Genomic DNA, 14,149 nt, shown 5'->3' with positions numbered 1-14,149 from the left:
GCCGTTAATTAAGGGCGTGAATGGCGCTCGGGAGCGGATTTACGGCGGGGATTTGAGGTTTGGAGGTCCCGGGCGGGTTTGCCTCTCGTCAGGCGACTTCACTTTTATGTCGATTTTCTTGTTAATTTAACTCTTAAAAGTCTCCAAAAAGCGACATTTCGGAGGAGAAATCAATAAGGAATATTGTTATTGCTTAAATGCCCTCGGAAAAGGCTTAATTGTTGGTGAAAAAGAGAAAAGTGAATCTGCCACTCCCATCCTCGTATCGATACATATATACGTTGTTGTGGTGTTGAGGGTTTTTTTTATTTATTTTTTTTTTTTTGTTTATGGGTTTCTGTCGTTGTTGGGTTGTTATCTTCTTTGTTTCTGTTTATTTTGGTTGATTATTGTCTGTTTTCTTTTCTTTTTTGTTGATTATCGTGTTTTTTCTTTTTTGTTGATTATCGTATTTTTTCTTAGTTTTGTTGATTATTGTGTTTTTTTTTTTTTTTTTTTTTTACTTTTTTTGTTAATTATAAGTCACTTATTGTATATTTATCTGTTTCTAGTAATTATTACCTACTAATTGTATACTTATATTTTTTCAATGTTTTTTCAAGTCTTTTTTTATTATTTTCTGCAAGGTTGTAATGTCAGATTTGCTCATTTTTTCAATTAAATTTGATTTTGTAATATGAACATAATTATGTGCATGATTTTTTTTTTTTTTTTATTGATTACTTTCTTTTTTATTACAGTTTTAGCTATTGTTTTATGCTTTATTTGAGTTATTTTTAGCTATATTTTCCGTTTTTTTTTTTTTACAGGATCTATAATCTTTATTGTAGCATTAGAGAATAAAGGAGGTTATTAACAATAGTTGTAAAGAAGAATTTATTAAAAACTTAATAGTGTTTCCTCCTTTCAGGTATTGAACTGAAGTGTGAATATATGTTTTATTTAATTTTTCCACTTTTACAGACTCTATTTTTTTCATCTGGGTCAAGGTATGAACACGTATGTATAATGATGATAAGAGAAAAAAAAAAATCTTGGAAATCAGATAGATATAAACATTATGAACACATGATTATTTTCACAATTTCTCATTCTCCTTTTTTTTTTTTTTTCCCTTTCCGGCTCATAGATATAACTGAAGACGTTTAGACTTGTTTCCCGCAGAGGCTAACCCCAGACCTTGTTCCGCAGATGGATACCTTCGACTTCGTCATCCCCCTGAGCCTCGACGCCCTGCAGGAGTCGACCAGCACGCGGCAGTACGTCGTGTATAACATCTCCACCAGCAAGGAGATCCCCAAAAAGATTCAGGGTGAGTGGGTCGTAGGGAATTAGGGCCGGAGGATTATAGAGGAAATGGTTGTTCTTTATTATTTTGGTTTTCATTGGTAATATTATTGTTGTTTTGTTGTTATAACCAAGGAATAGTACTAGTATATAATTGTTATTATTGTGGAATTTTTTTATTATACTCATCATAATTTGTATTATTATCATTATGCTCATCCTTGCAAAAAAAAAATTTGGGATTCTACTAATGGTATCAGAAACATTAACATCATCAATATCTCCTTATTTAATTGTTAAGTTGATTTTTCCTTCTCGTGTATCTTCAATCAATCTCTGTTGTGTTATGCATTTCAGTATCCATGTTGAGTGCAGAACCAGACACTCATTAAGACATAGTAAATCATTACATCTTATGAAATTCTTTGGCTGTTGTATGTGCTGAGCCTTACCCTCCTTCCTTCACATCCCAGAAGCGCAAGTGGCGTTCCGTCAAGATGGCCCGCATTTCATCCTCAAGGCGCAGAACTTTGACGTGCTGTATAGCGTCCTGGTTGGCTTTGGCAGCGTGGACGGAGAGTTTCGGCAGCGCACATGGGAGCTCCTCCTGAAAGGTAGGGAGGTGGGAAGGAGAAGGAAGGGAAAGGGAAGAGGAGAGAGAAGGGAAAGGGGAAGAGAAAAAAAGAGGGAAGGGAAAGGGGAAAGGGAGAGGAGAGGGAAGGGAAAGAGGAGAGAAGGAGGGGAGAGGGAAAGAAAAGAGAGAATGAAAGGAAAAAGGGGGGAGAGAAAAGAGCACAGTATGTCATAGGTTGTCATTTTTGGTCCTCTTTTTAAAAGAATTTATATTTTTTTATGTTGAAAAGAAAGGTGGGAAACATACCGAGAATATGAGGGAGTTACCCAGTACTCTTTAATGTTGCAGCGATGTCCAAGGTGACGGCTGAATTGGCACTGCTTCTGGACGAGGGGGACCTGAGCTCCAAGGAACGGCATCAGTGGCTCAATGTTCTCAAGATGACCACGTACATCGCATGCAACCTCACTGAATCCTTCGAGAATGAATACAACAAACCCTCCACTGACACCCTGGTTATAGGGAAGGTGAGCTGAGGAAGGCATTGTTTGATTATTATGAAAAGTAGTTTGGTGAGAATGCACGGGGGAGGTTGCAAAATTTGTTTATTTGTTTATTCATCCAATGTTGTTGTTGTGACTGTTATTGTTATTTTTGTTGTTCCCAACGTTTATTATTGGTATTTTTGTTGTTCCTAATTTTCACCACCACCACCTTCCCCGCCCCAGCAAGGAAGGAAGAAGTCGGCAAGGAAGTCCGACGACGGGACGGACTGGGAGGAGGAGAGGAACCGCATGCTGGTCCAGCTGTTCTCTGTCCTGCAGCACCCTTTGCACCGCCTGTGGGAGCCCCCCATTATGGAGGAGGATTTTGTCAAGTAAGTCTGGGGTCAGCAGCTAGAGGGGTCATTTGCTTTGATTATTACTATTATTGTATGGTGTTCAGAGAGGTACTTGTTTGAAATTATACCTTTAAGATTATGTGCTGGTGATCTCTTTGTGTTATGGTATATAAGATTTGTGGATATGAATTTTTAAAAAATTATGAAAAGAAAAAAGATGTTCTTCACTCATTAAATCTAAAATGACTCTTGCAGTCTGACATGAGCATAAGGAAATGGTAAGCAGTATCTCTTGAAAAACAGTTTTAAATGTTTATTAGTTTTGGTTGTTCTTTTAGATTAGTTACGAAATGAGGAAACTAGATGCAGGGAAAGGAGTTTAGATCTCAACATATATTTTTTAAGTGTTGCATGTTAAGTTATCCTGACATATAAGTAGTGACAGTTTAAGAGAAAATACAGCAATTTTTACCTTTCATCCTTTGATTGTATTTTGCAAGGAATAAAACCGCCATTTATGCAAACCTTTTATTTTGCAATTGCTCTTATATTAGGCATCTTTTATAATCAAAATAGCATTCCCTCTATGGTAAGACTTGAAACTTGGCTCAAAACTGTAAATTTCTCAAATAATGAACATAGAACAACACTGTTTCCTAATTACTAGATAAAGTTATCCAGTCACATGAGAGTTTCCTCCTTTTTACAGCCTCATAGCCAACTGTTGCTACAAGATACTGGAGTCTCCCACCATGAACTTGGCAAGGACCAAACCAACACGAGACTCCATATTCCAGATTATCGGCACACTCGTCAAGAAGTTCAACCATGGTCTTGCTTGTTCACTAAAGCTCATGCAGGTTAGTCCAGAAATTGGGGAGTTAATTTAGTTTATTCTGAAGAATGCTGGAACTGTAGAAGTTTAAATCAGCAAAGGTGTTTCTTATGGGGTTTTATTTGATCATGAGATTTTGCCTTTTTTTTTCCCCCCCATCATAAAAGCTCATGTAAAATACTAAGAGAAACAGCATGTTCAGAGTCCCATTTATCACTAATAACCTTTTTGGGTCTACAGCTCTTGCAGCACTTTGAGCACATGGTTGTCCCGTGTGCCCAGGGTGTGATCCTTCTAATCGAGTCCTTTGGCATCACCTCGGTCGTGTCAGAGATGGTGAGGGAGATCGCAAAGGTGGACGCACGAGAGCTCATGAAGGATACCTCGGGCTTGCGAAACTTCTCCCAGTTCCTGGTGGAGGTATCAGAGAAGTGCCCCCAGGTCATGTTGCCCTCGCTCAGCCTGCTCGTGAATTTCCTGCATGAGGAGGTGAGGAAAGGGATGCCGCACTCAAAGTTCCTGATGTGTGTTTAGGAGCTATTTTGCTTTTTCTCTTATTTTCTTTGAATTTTTGGCCAAAAATATTTAGTGTTCATGGTCATTATAATTTTTTTTTTTTTTTTATGGTCTGATGGTTTGGTTGTTCCATTTAAAAAGCTTAGGTACTTAGCACTATTATGGATGGTCTGTGCTTAGACCACATGTTTTCGAGAAGATAGGAATTGATATTAATTGCTGTTTATCTTACAAGCATAATATACACTACACACTTCAGTAAAGTGACTAACTATCATCATTGTCATTACTCTCATTCATTCATTCATATGTCTGTTTTTCCACAGGCATCTGGCATGAGGAACTGCGTGCTGTCCATCCTGGGTTCCGTTGTGCTGAAGGTCCTGAGCGGCGAGCAGCTGGACCCTAAGAGCCGGGACCTGCGCGACCAGTGCCTCGACCACCTCGAGGACCACGTGCACGATATTCATGCCTTTGTTCGCAGTAAAGTAAGGATTGCTTAATTTTTGATTTTGTTTCTGGCCATATGCATTATGTCTTCTCTTTTTGCTCTCTTCTTTTTATTCTTCTTCTTTTGTTTGTTCACTGTGGATATCTTGCCCTTTTTTTTTCTTGCTTATATTGTTTTGTTATTCTCTTGTTGGCTTTCTTTCTTTTCTCTTCATTTCTCCATTTTTTATTTTCCTATATTCTCCTTTCTCTTTTCTTATTTACTCTCTTTTTTCCTCCCCCATTTTCTCTCTCCTGGTTACTCCCCCCCCCCTTTTTTTTTTTTTTTCTTATAAAAAAGGCTACTTTAGAAATTTAATTTAGCATTGACATCTAACAAACTCTTGTTTTTCTTGTTTTCTTTTCTTTTTTTTTCCCCCTTGTCCTTGCTTCCTTACTATAAAAGTAGGTAAGGTTTACCAGTTGTATTGAACGAGCTTTCATCTAACTTTCACCATTCTTTAACCCACTTGCCAATAGTCATCTAGCAAATCATCTCCCCCCTTTCCCCCAGGTTTTGCACATCTGGAACGACCTTGTGAGTGAAAAATCTGTACCCCTGCGCAGACAGCAGCAGGTCCTGAAGCTCACCTTAGGGCGCCTGAAAGACAAATCATCGCATGTGAGGAAGAGCGCAGTTCAGTTGCTGACTGCATTCCTGAAGGGCAACCCGTTTGCAGCAAAGGTGAGGAGGGACTGTGCTGATTCACTTCTACAGAACTTTATATTTTTATTTTTTTTGATGAAGTAATGCTTTCAGAGATTATTGTTGTAATTACTATTGTTGTTATTATTTATATATTTTTTTTCTTCTTCTTTTTCTTTTTCTTTTCTTTTCTGCTCTTAATGGAAATCTGGTTTAATATCTGCATTGCATACAGCTCCCCCTGGAAGAACTGGAAGGCCAGTATGAAGAAGAGCTCAAGAAACTAAAGGAAATGGACCCAAAGGCTGCTTTGGACTTGTCAGCAGAAGAGGAAGATAAACCACAGGTAGAAAAGACCGTCACTGGAAGGGAGCTGTGGGCAGCCATGTTGCCTGAGGTGGTAGCCATTGTTTTGGAAGTTGTTGATGAAGGTATGTTTCTCTCTCTCTTTCTCTCTTTCTCTCTCGCTCTCTCTCTCTTTCTCTTTCTCTTTCTTTCTTGTTTTTAAAGTATGAATGTTTTGTGTGTGGGTGTCTTTGCAAATGTACAAAACTAAGAATATACAAAAAATAATAATAATAATAAAAGAAGGAAAGAAAGAAAGAAAAATCAAACGTCATAGGTATTATATAATGGGATGGAACAATTTTGCAAGCGTTATACTAACCCTTCCTCTACACATCGCAGGTGGGACTGATGACGATGATGATGGTGAGGACTCCTTAGAGCAAGATACTTCACTAAACGATGCAGTTTTGGAGATTGCAGAGGCTTTGAACTCCAGCAAGATTAGAAGGGCTGTCAAGCTGCTGGAGTGTGCCCTAGAAATGTTCCATGGAGCAGGAAGTGTTTGGGTAGGCTCTTTGTTCTTGGGGAGGGAGAGTGTTTTTTGCTTTTGTTTGTTGTGTTTGTTATATGACATTGGTCCTCTTTTCTTTTTGGGATGTGAAAATGGTGTGTTATTTCTAGGGGTTTCTGAAAGACTGAGTAGAGGAATTTTACCCAATTTGGGACCATTTAAGAGATAAAAAGAAACTGACGGTTCTCTAATCTAAGGGGCTGACCATTGAATGATTGGGTGATGATGATTATAATTTTTTTTTTTGTGGGGGGGGGAGATAGTGGAACAAAGCCTTTTATTCCTCCCCCTCTTCTCTTCTCTCTTTTCTCTTCCTCCCATTTTCTTCCCTCCTCTTCTTTTCCTCTTATCCCTCCTCTTCCAAATTTCTTCCCTCCTCTTTCCCTCTCATTCACCATTTTATAAATTAGAGTCTCCTCTCTCTCTCTCTCTCTCTCTCTCTCTCTCTCTCTCTCTCTCTCTCTCTCTCTCTCTCTCTCTCTCTCTCTCTCTCTCTGTTCCAATCTCACTTTTCCTAGATATGGAAAGGTCTAAATCCTCCTCCCTCTTTCAGCTATGACCCCGAGATCCACTCCTCCAAGGCATACAGAAAGTTGAGCAAGGACGAGGAGCTGACGGACCACCAGATCCGCCACCTGGTCGTGCTGGAGCGCATCTTCCTGTCTGCCAAGGAGATGGAGGAGAGCAAAAGCCAGACGGATGAGGAGAAGATGGATGAGGACAAGAAGCCTGAGGAGGAGGAGAAAGAGGAGACGGAGGAGATGAGGGCGGAGAGGGAGGCCCAGGCAGAGGTGACCAAGCAGAAGCTCTTGGTCAACTACTTGAAGGTAAGTGCCGTCGGGTCTTGCTTCCTGTTCTTGTGATTATTAGTATTGTGTGGAAGTTATTGATGTTATGTCTGAGTATTATGGTATGATTTAGATTTTCCATTATTTTAGAGGAAGTGAGATTTTTTTGTCTAGTTTTGAGGGTCTTCATATTAGGATTAATTTTTATTTTTATTTTATTTATTTGTTTTTATTATATTTTTTTATTTATTATGAATTTCTGTATATATATGACTAAGATAAAATACTTTCATTCAACAGGATTCTGTTTGTTTTGCCAAACTGTTCAACAAAGGCTTGCCAGTTCTCTGCCAGCTGTTGAGCAGCAAACATGTATCAGATGTGTTAGAAGCAGTACAGTTCTTTGTTACAGGTCTGTAATTCTGTCCAGAAACAGTATTGTCTAATAGGGATCAATTTTATTGTGTCAGTTTGTTTTGTTGCTCTTAGGATGTAGGATATTAATTTGTTGGTAGGATCTGATTTAGTTTAATTGTTTATATCACTTTTAAGACCGAGGAATTTCATTGCTGATGAAAAGGCCGATGCCAAACCTAGTTGAAATAGATCAGATTAAGTAAGCCTGCTGTTTCTAGTTTCTTAGATCATCACTCTCCTTATCACGGTTTTCTTGTTCTGTGTTTCAGCCTTTGAGTTTGGCCTTCTTAATGCCATGACCGGCGTGCGTCGCATGTTGGCCTTGGTGTGGAGCAAGGAGCAAGCTGTCAAGGATGCAGTTATTGGGGCTTATCAGCGCTTGTACATTAACATTGAAGCTCCAAATGAAAGGTGAGGGAACTTGGAAATATGTAGTTTATGTCACTTATATTTTAAGGTATTGGATATAATGCAGGTATATGTATAGTTTGTATAGGAAAGTATATACAGCATTTATTTATTTTAATTATTATTATTATTATTATTATTATGTCATGAATACACTTCAAAAGGTAGCCTGTCATACCATATTCCAGGTTTTGTAAACAGTTGGCCTCCTCATACTTGAATGTTGCCTCTAACTTTGCCAAGAGCGGTTGACTTAAAATAACTGTTGATTTGCAGGGCCCGTGCTCAACACATTGTAAGGAACCTCTCGGCACTTATCACCGGTGCAACCCTGGGCGAGAGAACATCCATGGAAGAAATTATAGCACAGTTTGTGAATTCCGGTGAGTGTTTAGGGATTGTCAGGGAGATTTTTAAATGTGTTGTGTTTTGAATAAATACCTCTCTCTGGGTACTATTGATGTTATTTATATAACATTTAATAGAATTATCTGACTGTTATCTTTGGATACTGATGGAATTGTTTTTTCTGGTTCTTTTTACTGGATAGTCTTTGATAAAGTCAGAGTATGTTTACCTTGAACTAGTCACATGTTTGTGATTTAAGTGGGAATTTAATCTGTGATTTGCAAGTTTGACTTTATTTTCAAAATTGCTTCTTTTATCTTGAGGTACTATTTGTCTGGTGATTTGACACTATTAACCCATTGAATTCTGTTGACTCGAGGCTCATATGTGGACCAAAATTCAGGCATGAGGTTAATGTGAATGGTGATTCTCCCAGGTGTGTCTTGTAACCTTGGCCTGCACAAACACTCAAGCGCAGCAGCAAGATGCCTTGCATCCTCTTTGCTTTGCTATTAGCTATTGTTTTGCCATTTTCAGATGTCTATGTTTGTCATATGTTATATTGGATCAAGATGGTAATAGACTTATCTTTGAGCAGACTTTATTATCCCTCCAGATAGTCTACAGTTCTGTGTGATAGAAATAACATTTAGTAATAATGTATCATTTGGGCTTATTTTGTAATGTTTTCTTGATATTCAGTTTTCTGTAGCACACCCTGTGCCATGGGTCAAGGTGTCCAGGAGTAAATTCATGTACATGGGGAATGGTGTACTCCCTGGAGCCAGCACTCCTCCAGGCATGACTTACAGATGGCACACTTGACCCTCATTTACCAGTGGAAATAATGCAAGAGCCCCTTATTAAAAGTCTACTGAGTCTAATCTCAGATCACCAGATCCAATGGGTTAATTGATTTCTTTCATTAATCAGATTTTAGTAAAATGTCAAACATTTTAAGCTTGAAATAACTTGTGGCCCATACATTTAACACGACAGAAAGAAAAGTGTTGTCCATAACACAAGTGTTAGGGGACATTCCATACTCAAGTAAACTTCTTTCTTAATTATTCTTTTTCTTGTTCATTTTTCTTCTCCAATGTGAAATCTATAAATCAGAATGGTCCCTAATTTATAACCTACATTTTCTTTATATTTTAAATCACACACTTACCTCATGCCCTGATGGTCTGTCTTTTAGGTGACATTACTAAGCAGTGCCTAACCTTGCTTTGGGAACGCTTCACCAAGACCCTGCCTGACACCACAGACGATGAGTCACTGGCAGGACTCGTTCTCCTCGCCATGTGTGCCAAGTAAGGAGCCTGCTAATGCATTCCTCTGTTGTGTAATATATATGTTATGTATGTTTTTTTCTTCTTTCACGTTTTACCTCTTTCTCTTTTTCTTTCTTTTTTCTTTCTTTCTTTTTCTTTCTTTCTTTCTTCCTTTCTTCCTTTCTTCCTTCTTCCTTCCTTTCCTCTTCTTATTCGAGAGATGGCTTCAACTCTTTTCCCCCCTCCCAGCTCAGAAGCACACATTGTCTCAAGCAACATTGGGGTCCTGGTGAACTCTGGCCTGGGCGAGAGAGGCCTGCACAACTTCACTCTTGTCAAGGAAACCTGCACCGCCTTGTTGAAACTATCCACAGCCAAGCCAAAAACCGATGACCCTAATCCGCCCAACAGGTACAACGGATGAACGTCATTTGGTTATTACCTCAATGAGATTGACAGTTTTGCTTATTAATTTTGTTAAATTATCTGTCCAGATTTTATGCTTTTGTTCACGGCTGTGTTATACAATTTATGAGAATGGTGGTTATCATATAGCCACTGCTCCAGCCAAAATTAATGTGTTTGATGATACAGAACCGAAATAACACCGTATCGATATAAATGTCATAGTAATAAGAATAATGTCACTTTACATCAATCTGATTCACAGAAGGCACATACCTGTCCTGCTTTTCATCTATCTAAAATCTCTCTCTCTCTCTCTCATCCCCTTTCAAGGTTGGATCGAGACCACGAGATCTTTGAGCGCCTTGCCAAGATCTTGCTTGATGGTCTGAATATCTTTGAAGATCGTCAGTATTCTCCCATGGCTATTGAAGCTGTTAGTCTGATTTATGCGGTAAGTTGGTGCAAAGTGTGCTTTATGAGGCAGGGCTTGCTAGGAGAACTTTATCTTTATTATTGTTATTGTGATTATTTTGATAAATATTGTTTTGCTTTTTTATAATGATTTTTGTTCTTTTTGTTTATAGATTGTACAAATATTGTTGCTGCAAAGATTTTAGCCATTCCATTGTGTATAATTTAATTAGCCTTTATTAAGTAACTTTTCATTAACTCAGTCACTATGGATTTATGTAATGTCCCCTATAGTTTTTTGTAAATTTTGTTACATACAGATGGCTTCACATGTGCTATCAGTGGGCCCCAGTGACTGATCCTGATTTCCCCTTTCCTTGAATTGGTGGGAAAATGTGTTATTCTTTCTAATATTATTGATATTGATAGTGTTATTATTCTTATTGATATAATGATTATTAAATTGGTGTTAAAGTCATAATAATATTGAAAACAGTAAAATAATACAAAAAGCACTTTTCAGAAATCAAGGAAAAGGGTAAACAGGTGAGATAGGTTGGACTAATAACTGACTCCTTATGAGTAAGCACTTATAGAGCCATATATGTGTAAAAAAAAAAAAAAAAAAAAAAAAATTACAGTAGGCATGACGTGTATTCTTGCCATCTGTGCCATTTAGGTTAATATAATTCTTTGCCTTTCCATTCCTTGTGTGTCCACTTAGTAGCAATCTAATTTGGGAGCTGAATTCCATGCTCCTTTTTGGTATCAGGCCATGAAACTAAATGTAATGGCTCATAGTCAGCACCAGCTTGTAGGGGTCAACTGATCTTGACAACTTTATTCCCTTCCTCCTTCCTTCTTCCTATGTACACCCTCCAACCCCTTTCTCCCTTTTATTATAACAACAACATTTTCTCACAGTTGGCAGAACATCCTGACCTCATCTGTGGAGAGATTCTTCAAGAGATGAGCAAGATCATGCTTTCCTATTACACAGAAGCAGCAGACTCAGCAAGTGATGGTTCTCAGCCAGAGGTCAGTTGTTTCCATTATCAGAAGCAAATGGTTCTTTAGTCCCCTTTTTTCTTGTCCATGGGAAACTTAAAACAAAATCAACTAAGAAATTTAAAAAAAAATCACTTTTATCAGTTAGATTGACAAAAATGCTCCTTATGTTATTGACTTTGTATATAATGTGCCTAAATCCCTCCAGACTGAAGATATCAAGGTCCCCGTAGGCATCTTGACGCGATTCTTCGTGTTTGTGGGCCAAGTGGCTCTGCGTCAGCTGATTCACCTCGATACCTATGTATTCTCTGAGCTAAAGCGCAGAAATTACCTGAAAGAGGAGATGGAAACAGAGAAGAAAAAGAAAAAGAAGAAAAGAAACACAAGGAAATCCCTAGCGACCTCTGCCAGTGAGGCTTCCATGAACAGAGGGGTGAGGTCCACAGGGTCTAGACTTTTTTCTGTCTTCTTTTCTTTTCTTTTCTTTGATTTTATCATTGATTATTTATATTGTTATTATTGTTTTCTCTTTTTATTATTATTATTATTATTATTATTGTTATCATTCAAATGGTTTTCTGATCTGCACTCCAGTACCATTTTTGAGAACTCATCAGCTTCCCATCTGCCTCTTCCCAGGGATCCCAAGATGGAGACATCGACGAGGAGATGGGCCTGACTGGGGCAGTGGCAGACGACATGGAGGCAGAGTACATCCGCTCCATCTGCGAAACAGAGATCATTAAAGCTGACAACCTCCTCGCTCTTGTCAAGTAAGGAATTGTTGAGAAAAGAATGTTTATGTCTTTAAAGACAAAGTTTAGTTATTCCTTGGTTTGATTACTGTTGCTGTTATTGATATTATTATTATTACTATTACTACTACTATTTCAATTACTATTACTATTGTTCTTTTATTATTGTTGTTGTTATTATTATTGTAGAAAAGGTATGAATGAGAATGAATATCTTCACAATACAAGACATGTATTTCACAGGTTTCTATTATAACTTTGTCAGAAATCCTATGTATTTTGAAACCAGTCAAATTATATATTCATGGGAAATGCTGTATTTATGATAAAGATATGTTCAAAACTGGTCAAATATATATCTTGTATTGTGATAATATTAATTCTCATTCATACCTTTTCTATATTTGTGAGTACGAATATGGTTCATTATTGTCTTATTGTTGTTGTTGTTGTTGATGTTGTTAATGTTGTTAACTACCATTGTCACCAACCCACATCCTCCTGACAAGTAAAACATTGTCATTCGAAATATATGTGGAAATGTTCTTCTAATTACCATGAATACTCTAGATAAAATTATATTGATAGGTAAAGGGAAATGTAAATTTGGAATTTCAATCTTTGTAAATTATATGAGGTGAAATGCCAAGGCTGTATATATGAAATTTTCTGTATCATTTCCAGGCCAGTTATTTGGGCTGTTTGCACCAACCCAGGAAAGTATGCAGATCCAGAGCTACGGACGGCTTCAACCCTAGCCCTGGCCAAGTTCATGATGATTTCCTCAGACTTATGCGAAGATAATCTGCAGGTGAGGTTTCAGTGTCTTCATTTTTCAAGGCTGTTTACAGGATGTGTTCAATGTGAATATGTAATTACTAGGTAGCTGTTATTATTTTTTCTGTTTTGAACCAGTTCCTTATATTTGGCACCAGTGCTGTTTATAGTAAAGCATACAATGTAAAGAAAATTTCACACTAATAAAAATTATGCAGTTGTCAGTCACTTCAGCAAAAACTACAGATTCCTTGATTCCTGTTTATAAACCTACGTCCTCTTTCCAGCTTCTGTTCACCATCTTGGAGAAGTCAGAAGAAGATTTGATACGTGCCAATATAGTCATTGCTCTGGGAGACTTGTCCTTCCGGTTCCCAAATCAGCTGGAGCCTTGGACCCCACGCATCTATGCCAGGTCTAGTCTCTTTCTTACTCTCCCCCTAAGATCTGCTTTTACCAGTATGAAGACTTTGGGTACAGTTTTAAGTAGTGTTTCTCAGCTGTGGTACCTTTGCATATTAAGATGCCACACGAGATTAATAGGATAGTCCCATACCATGTGCTGATTTAGTACAAAGTTTTAGTTGTAATATATGTGTGTGTGTGTGTGTGTGTGTTTACAAATACAAATACACAAAAAAAAAGATAATAAAAAAAAAATAATAATTAAAAAAAAAAAAAATCACTTTACATGGGATACTGTGTATCATCGGGTCACAAACCCAAAGACAGAGTATGAAGGAGAGTGAATAATATAGATAAAGATATATAATAATTTTGGTGTTGATAAGTGTAATTTCTATATAATGCCTTATCTGGCTGAAGTAGCATGCATTGATGTGTTCATGAAATATCAATACATTTTTGTATAACTTGAAATACTTGGAATAGATCTGCTGCAGTATGAGATTTAAGAAAAAAAACATAAGTGACCTGTGCATATTTTGTTAAGCTGCCTTCGTACAGTTCACACCTATACTTCTGATTGCAGATTAAGAGACAGTTCCCCAAAAGTACGACAGAACACCCTGACGATCCTCACCCACCTCATCCTTAATGATATGGTCAAGGTTAAAGGACAGATTTCTGACATTGCTCTCTGCATCACCGATGATGATCCACGGATATCAGGTGAGTTGGTGTTCGGCATTATGGCATGGGGACTGAATTTGTGTGCATGTCAAGTAAGGTCCTTATGGAAGGTGCATGCAGAGATTGTCATTCATGAAAAGGGAATGTTTGGGTTTTTAGATTTGTAGAATTATATTCATATCTGTTATTAGGTATGATAATTTTGATTTCCTAATCTGTTTTCAGGTTTGGCAAAACTTTTCTTCAGTGAACTTGCCAGGAAGGGCAATGCCTTGTATAATGTTCTCCCCGACATCATCTCGCGCTTGTCCGACACCGAACTAGGAATTGAGGAGAAACGCTACAGAACAATCATTGGGTAATGATATAAACAGTTCTGAAATTGCAGTAATGATATAGAGAAATTCCTT

The 14,149-nt window shown here is 37.7% G+C and overlaps 1 protein-coding gene across 1 annotated transcript in view; it reads left to right on the top strand.

Moving 5' to 3' along the window:
• The first annotated feature begins 279 nt into the window (after window positions 1-279).
• Window positions 280-14,149, top strand: part of LOC119599446 (condensin complex subunit 1-like) — an 18,731-nt gene continuing 4,861 nt past the window's right edge. Inside the window, 26 exon segments of the mRNA XM_037949230.1 lie at window positions 280-298; window positions 1,192-1,312; window positions 1,761-1,901; window positions 2,210-2,388; window positions 2,590-2,738; window positions 3,412-3,562; window positions 3,778-4,026; window positions 4,380-4,541; window positions 5,057-5,227; window positions 5,424-5,619; window positions 5,876-6,030; window positions 6,032-6,042; window positions 6,601-6,874; window positions 7,136-7,247; window positions 7,522-7,663; window positions 7,937-8,043; window positions 9,210-9,324; window positions 9,535-9,696; window positions 10,024-10,144; window positions 11,029-11,142; window positions 11,321-11,548; window positions 11,755-11,888; window positions 12,555-12,681; window positions 12,935-13,062; window positions 13,639-13,778; window positions 13,965-14,097. Coding sequence (XP_037805158.1) covers window positions 1,192-1,312; window positions 1,761-1,901; window positions 2,210-2,388; window positions 2,590-2,738; window positions 3,412-3,562; window positions 3,778-4,026; window positions 4,380-4,541; window positions 5,057-5,227; window positions 5,424-5,619; window positions 5,876-6,030; window positions 6,032-6,042; window positions 6,601-6,874; window positions 7,136-7,247; window positions 7,522-7,663; window positions 7,937-8,043; window positions 9,210-9,324; window positions 9,535-9,696; window positions 10,024-10,144; window positions 11,029-11,142; window positions 11,321-11,548; window positions 11,755-11,888; window positions 12,555-12,681; window positions 12,935-13,062; window positions 13,639-13,778; window positions 13,965-14,097 — 3,722 coding nt within the window. The 5' untranslated portion in view covers window positions 280-298.

This window comes from Penaeus monodon, chromosome 42 (assembly GCF_015228065.2).
Source record: "Penaeus monodon isolate SGIC_2016 chromosome 42, NSTDA_Pmon_1, whole genome shotgun sequence".
Taxonomy (NCBI): Eukaryota; Metazoa; Arthropoda; class Malacostraca; order Decapoda; family Penaeidae; genus Penaeus; species Penaeus monodon.
Note: the sequence above shows the minus strand (reverse complement) of the source record. Positions and strands in the feature narration are given on the sequence as shown.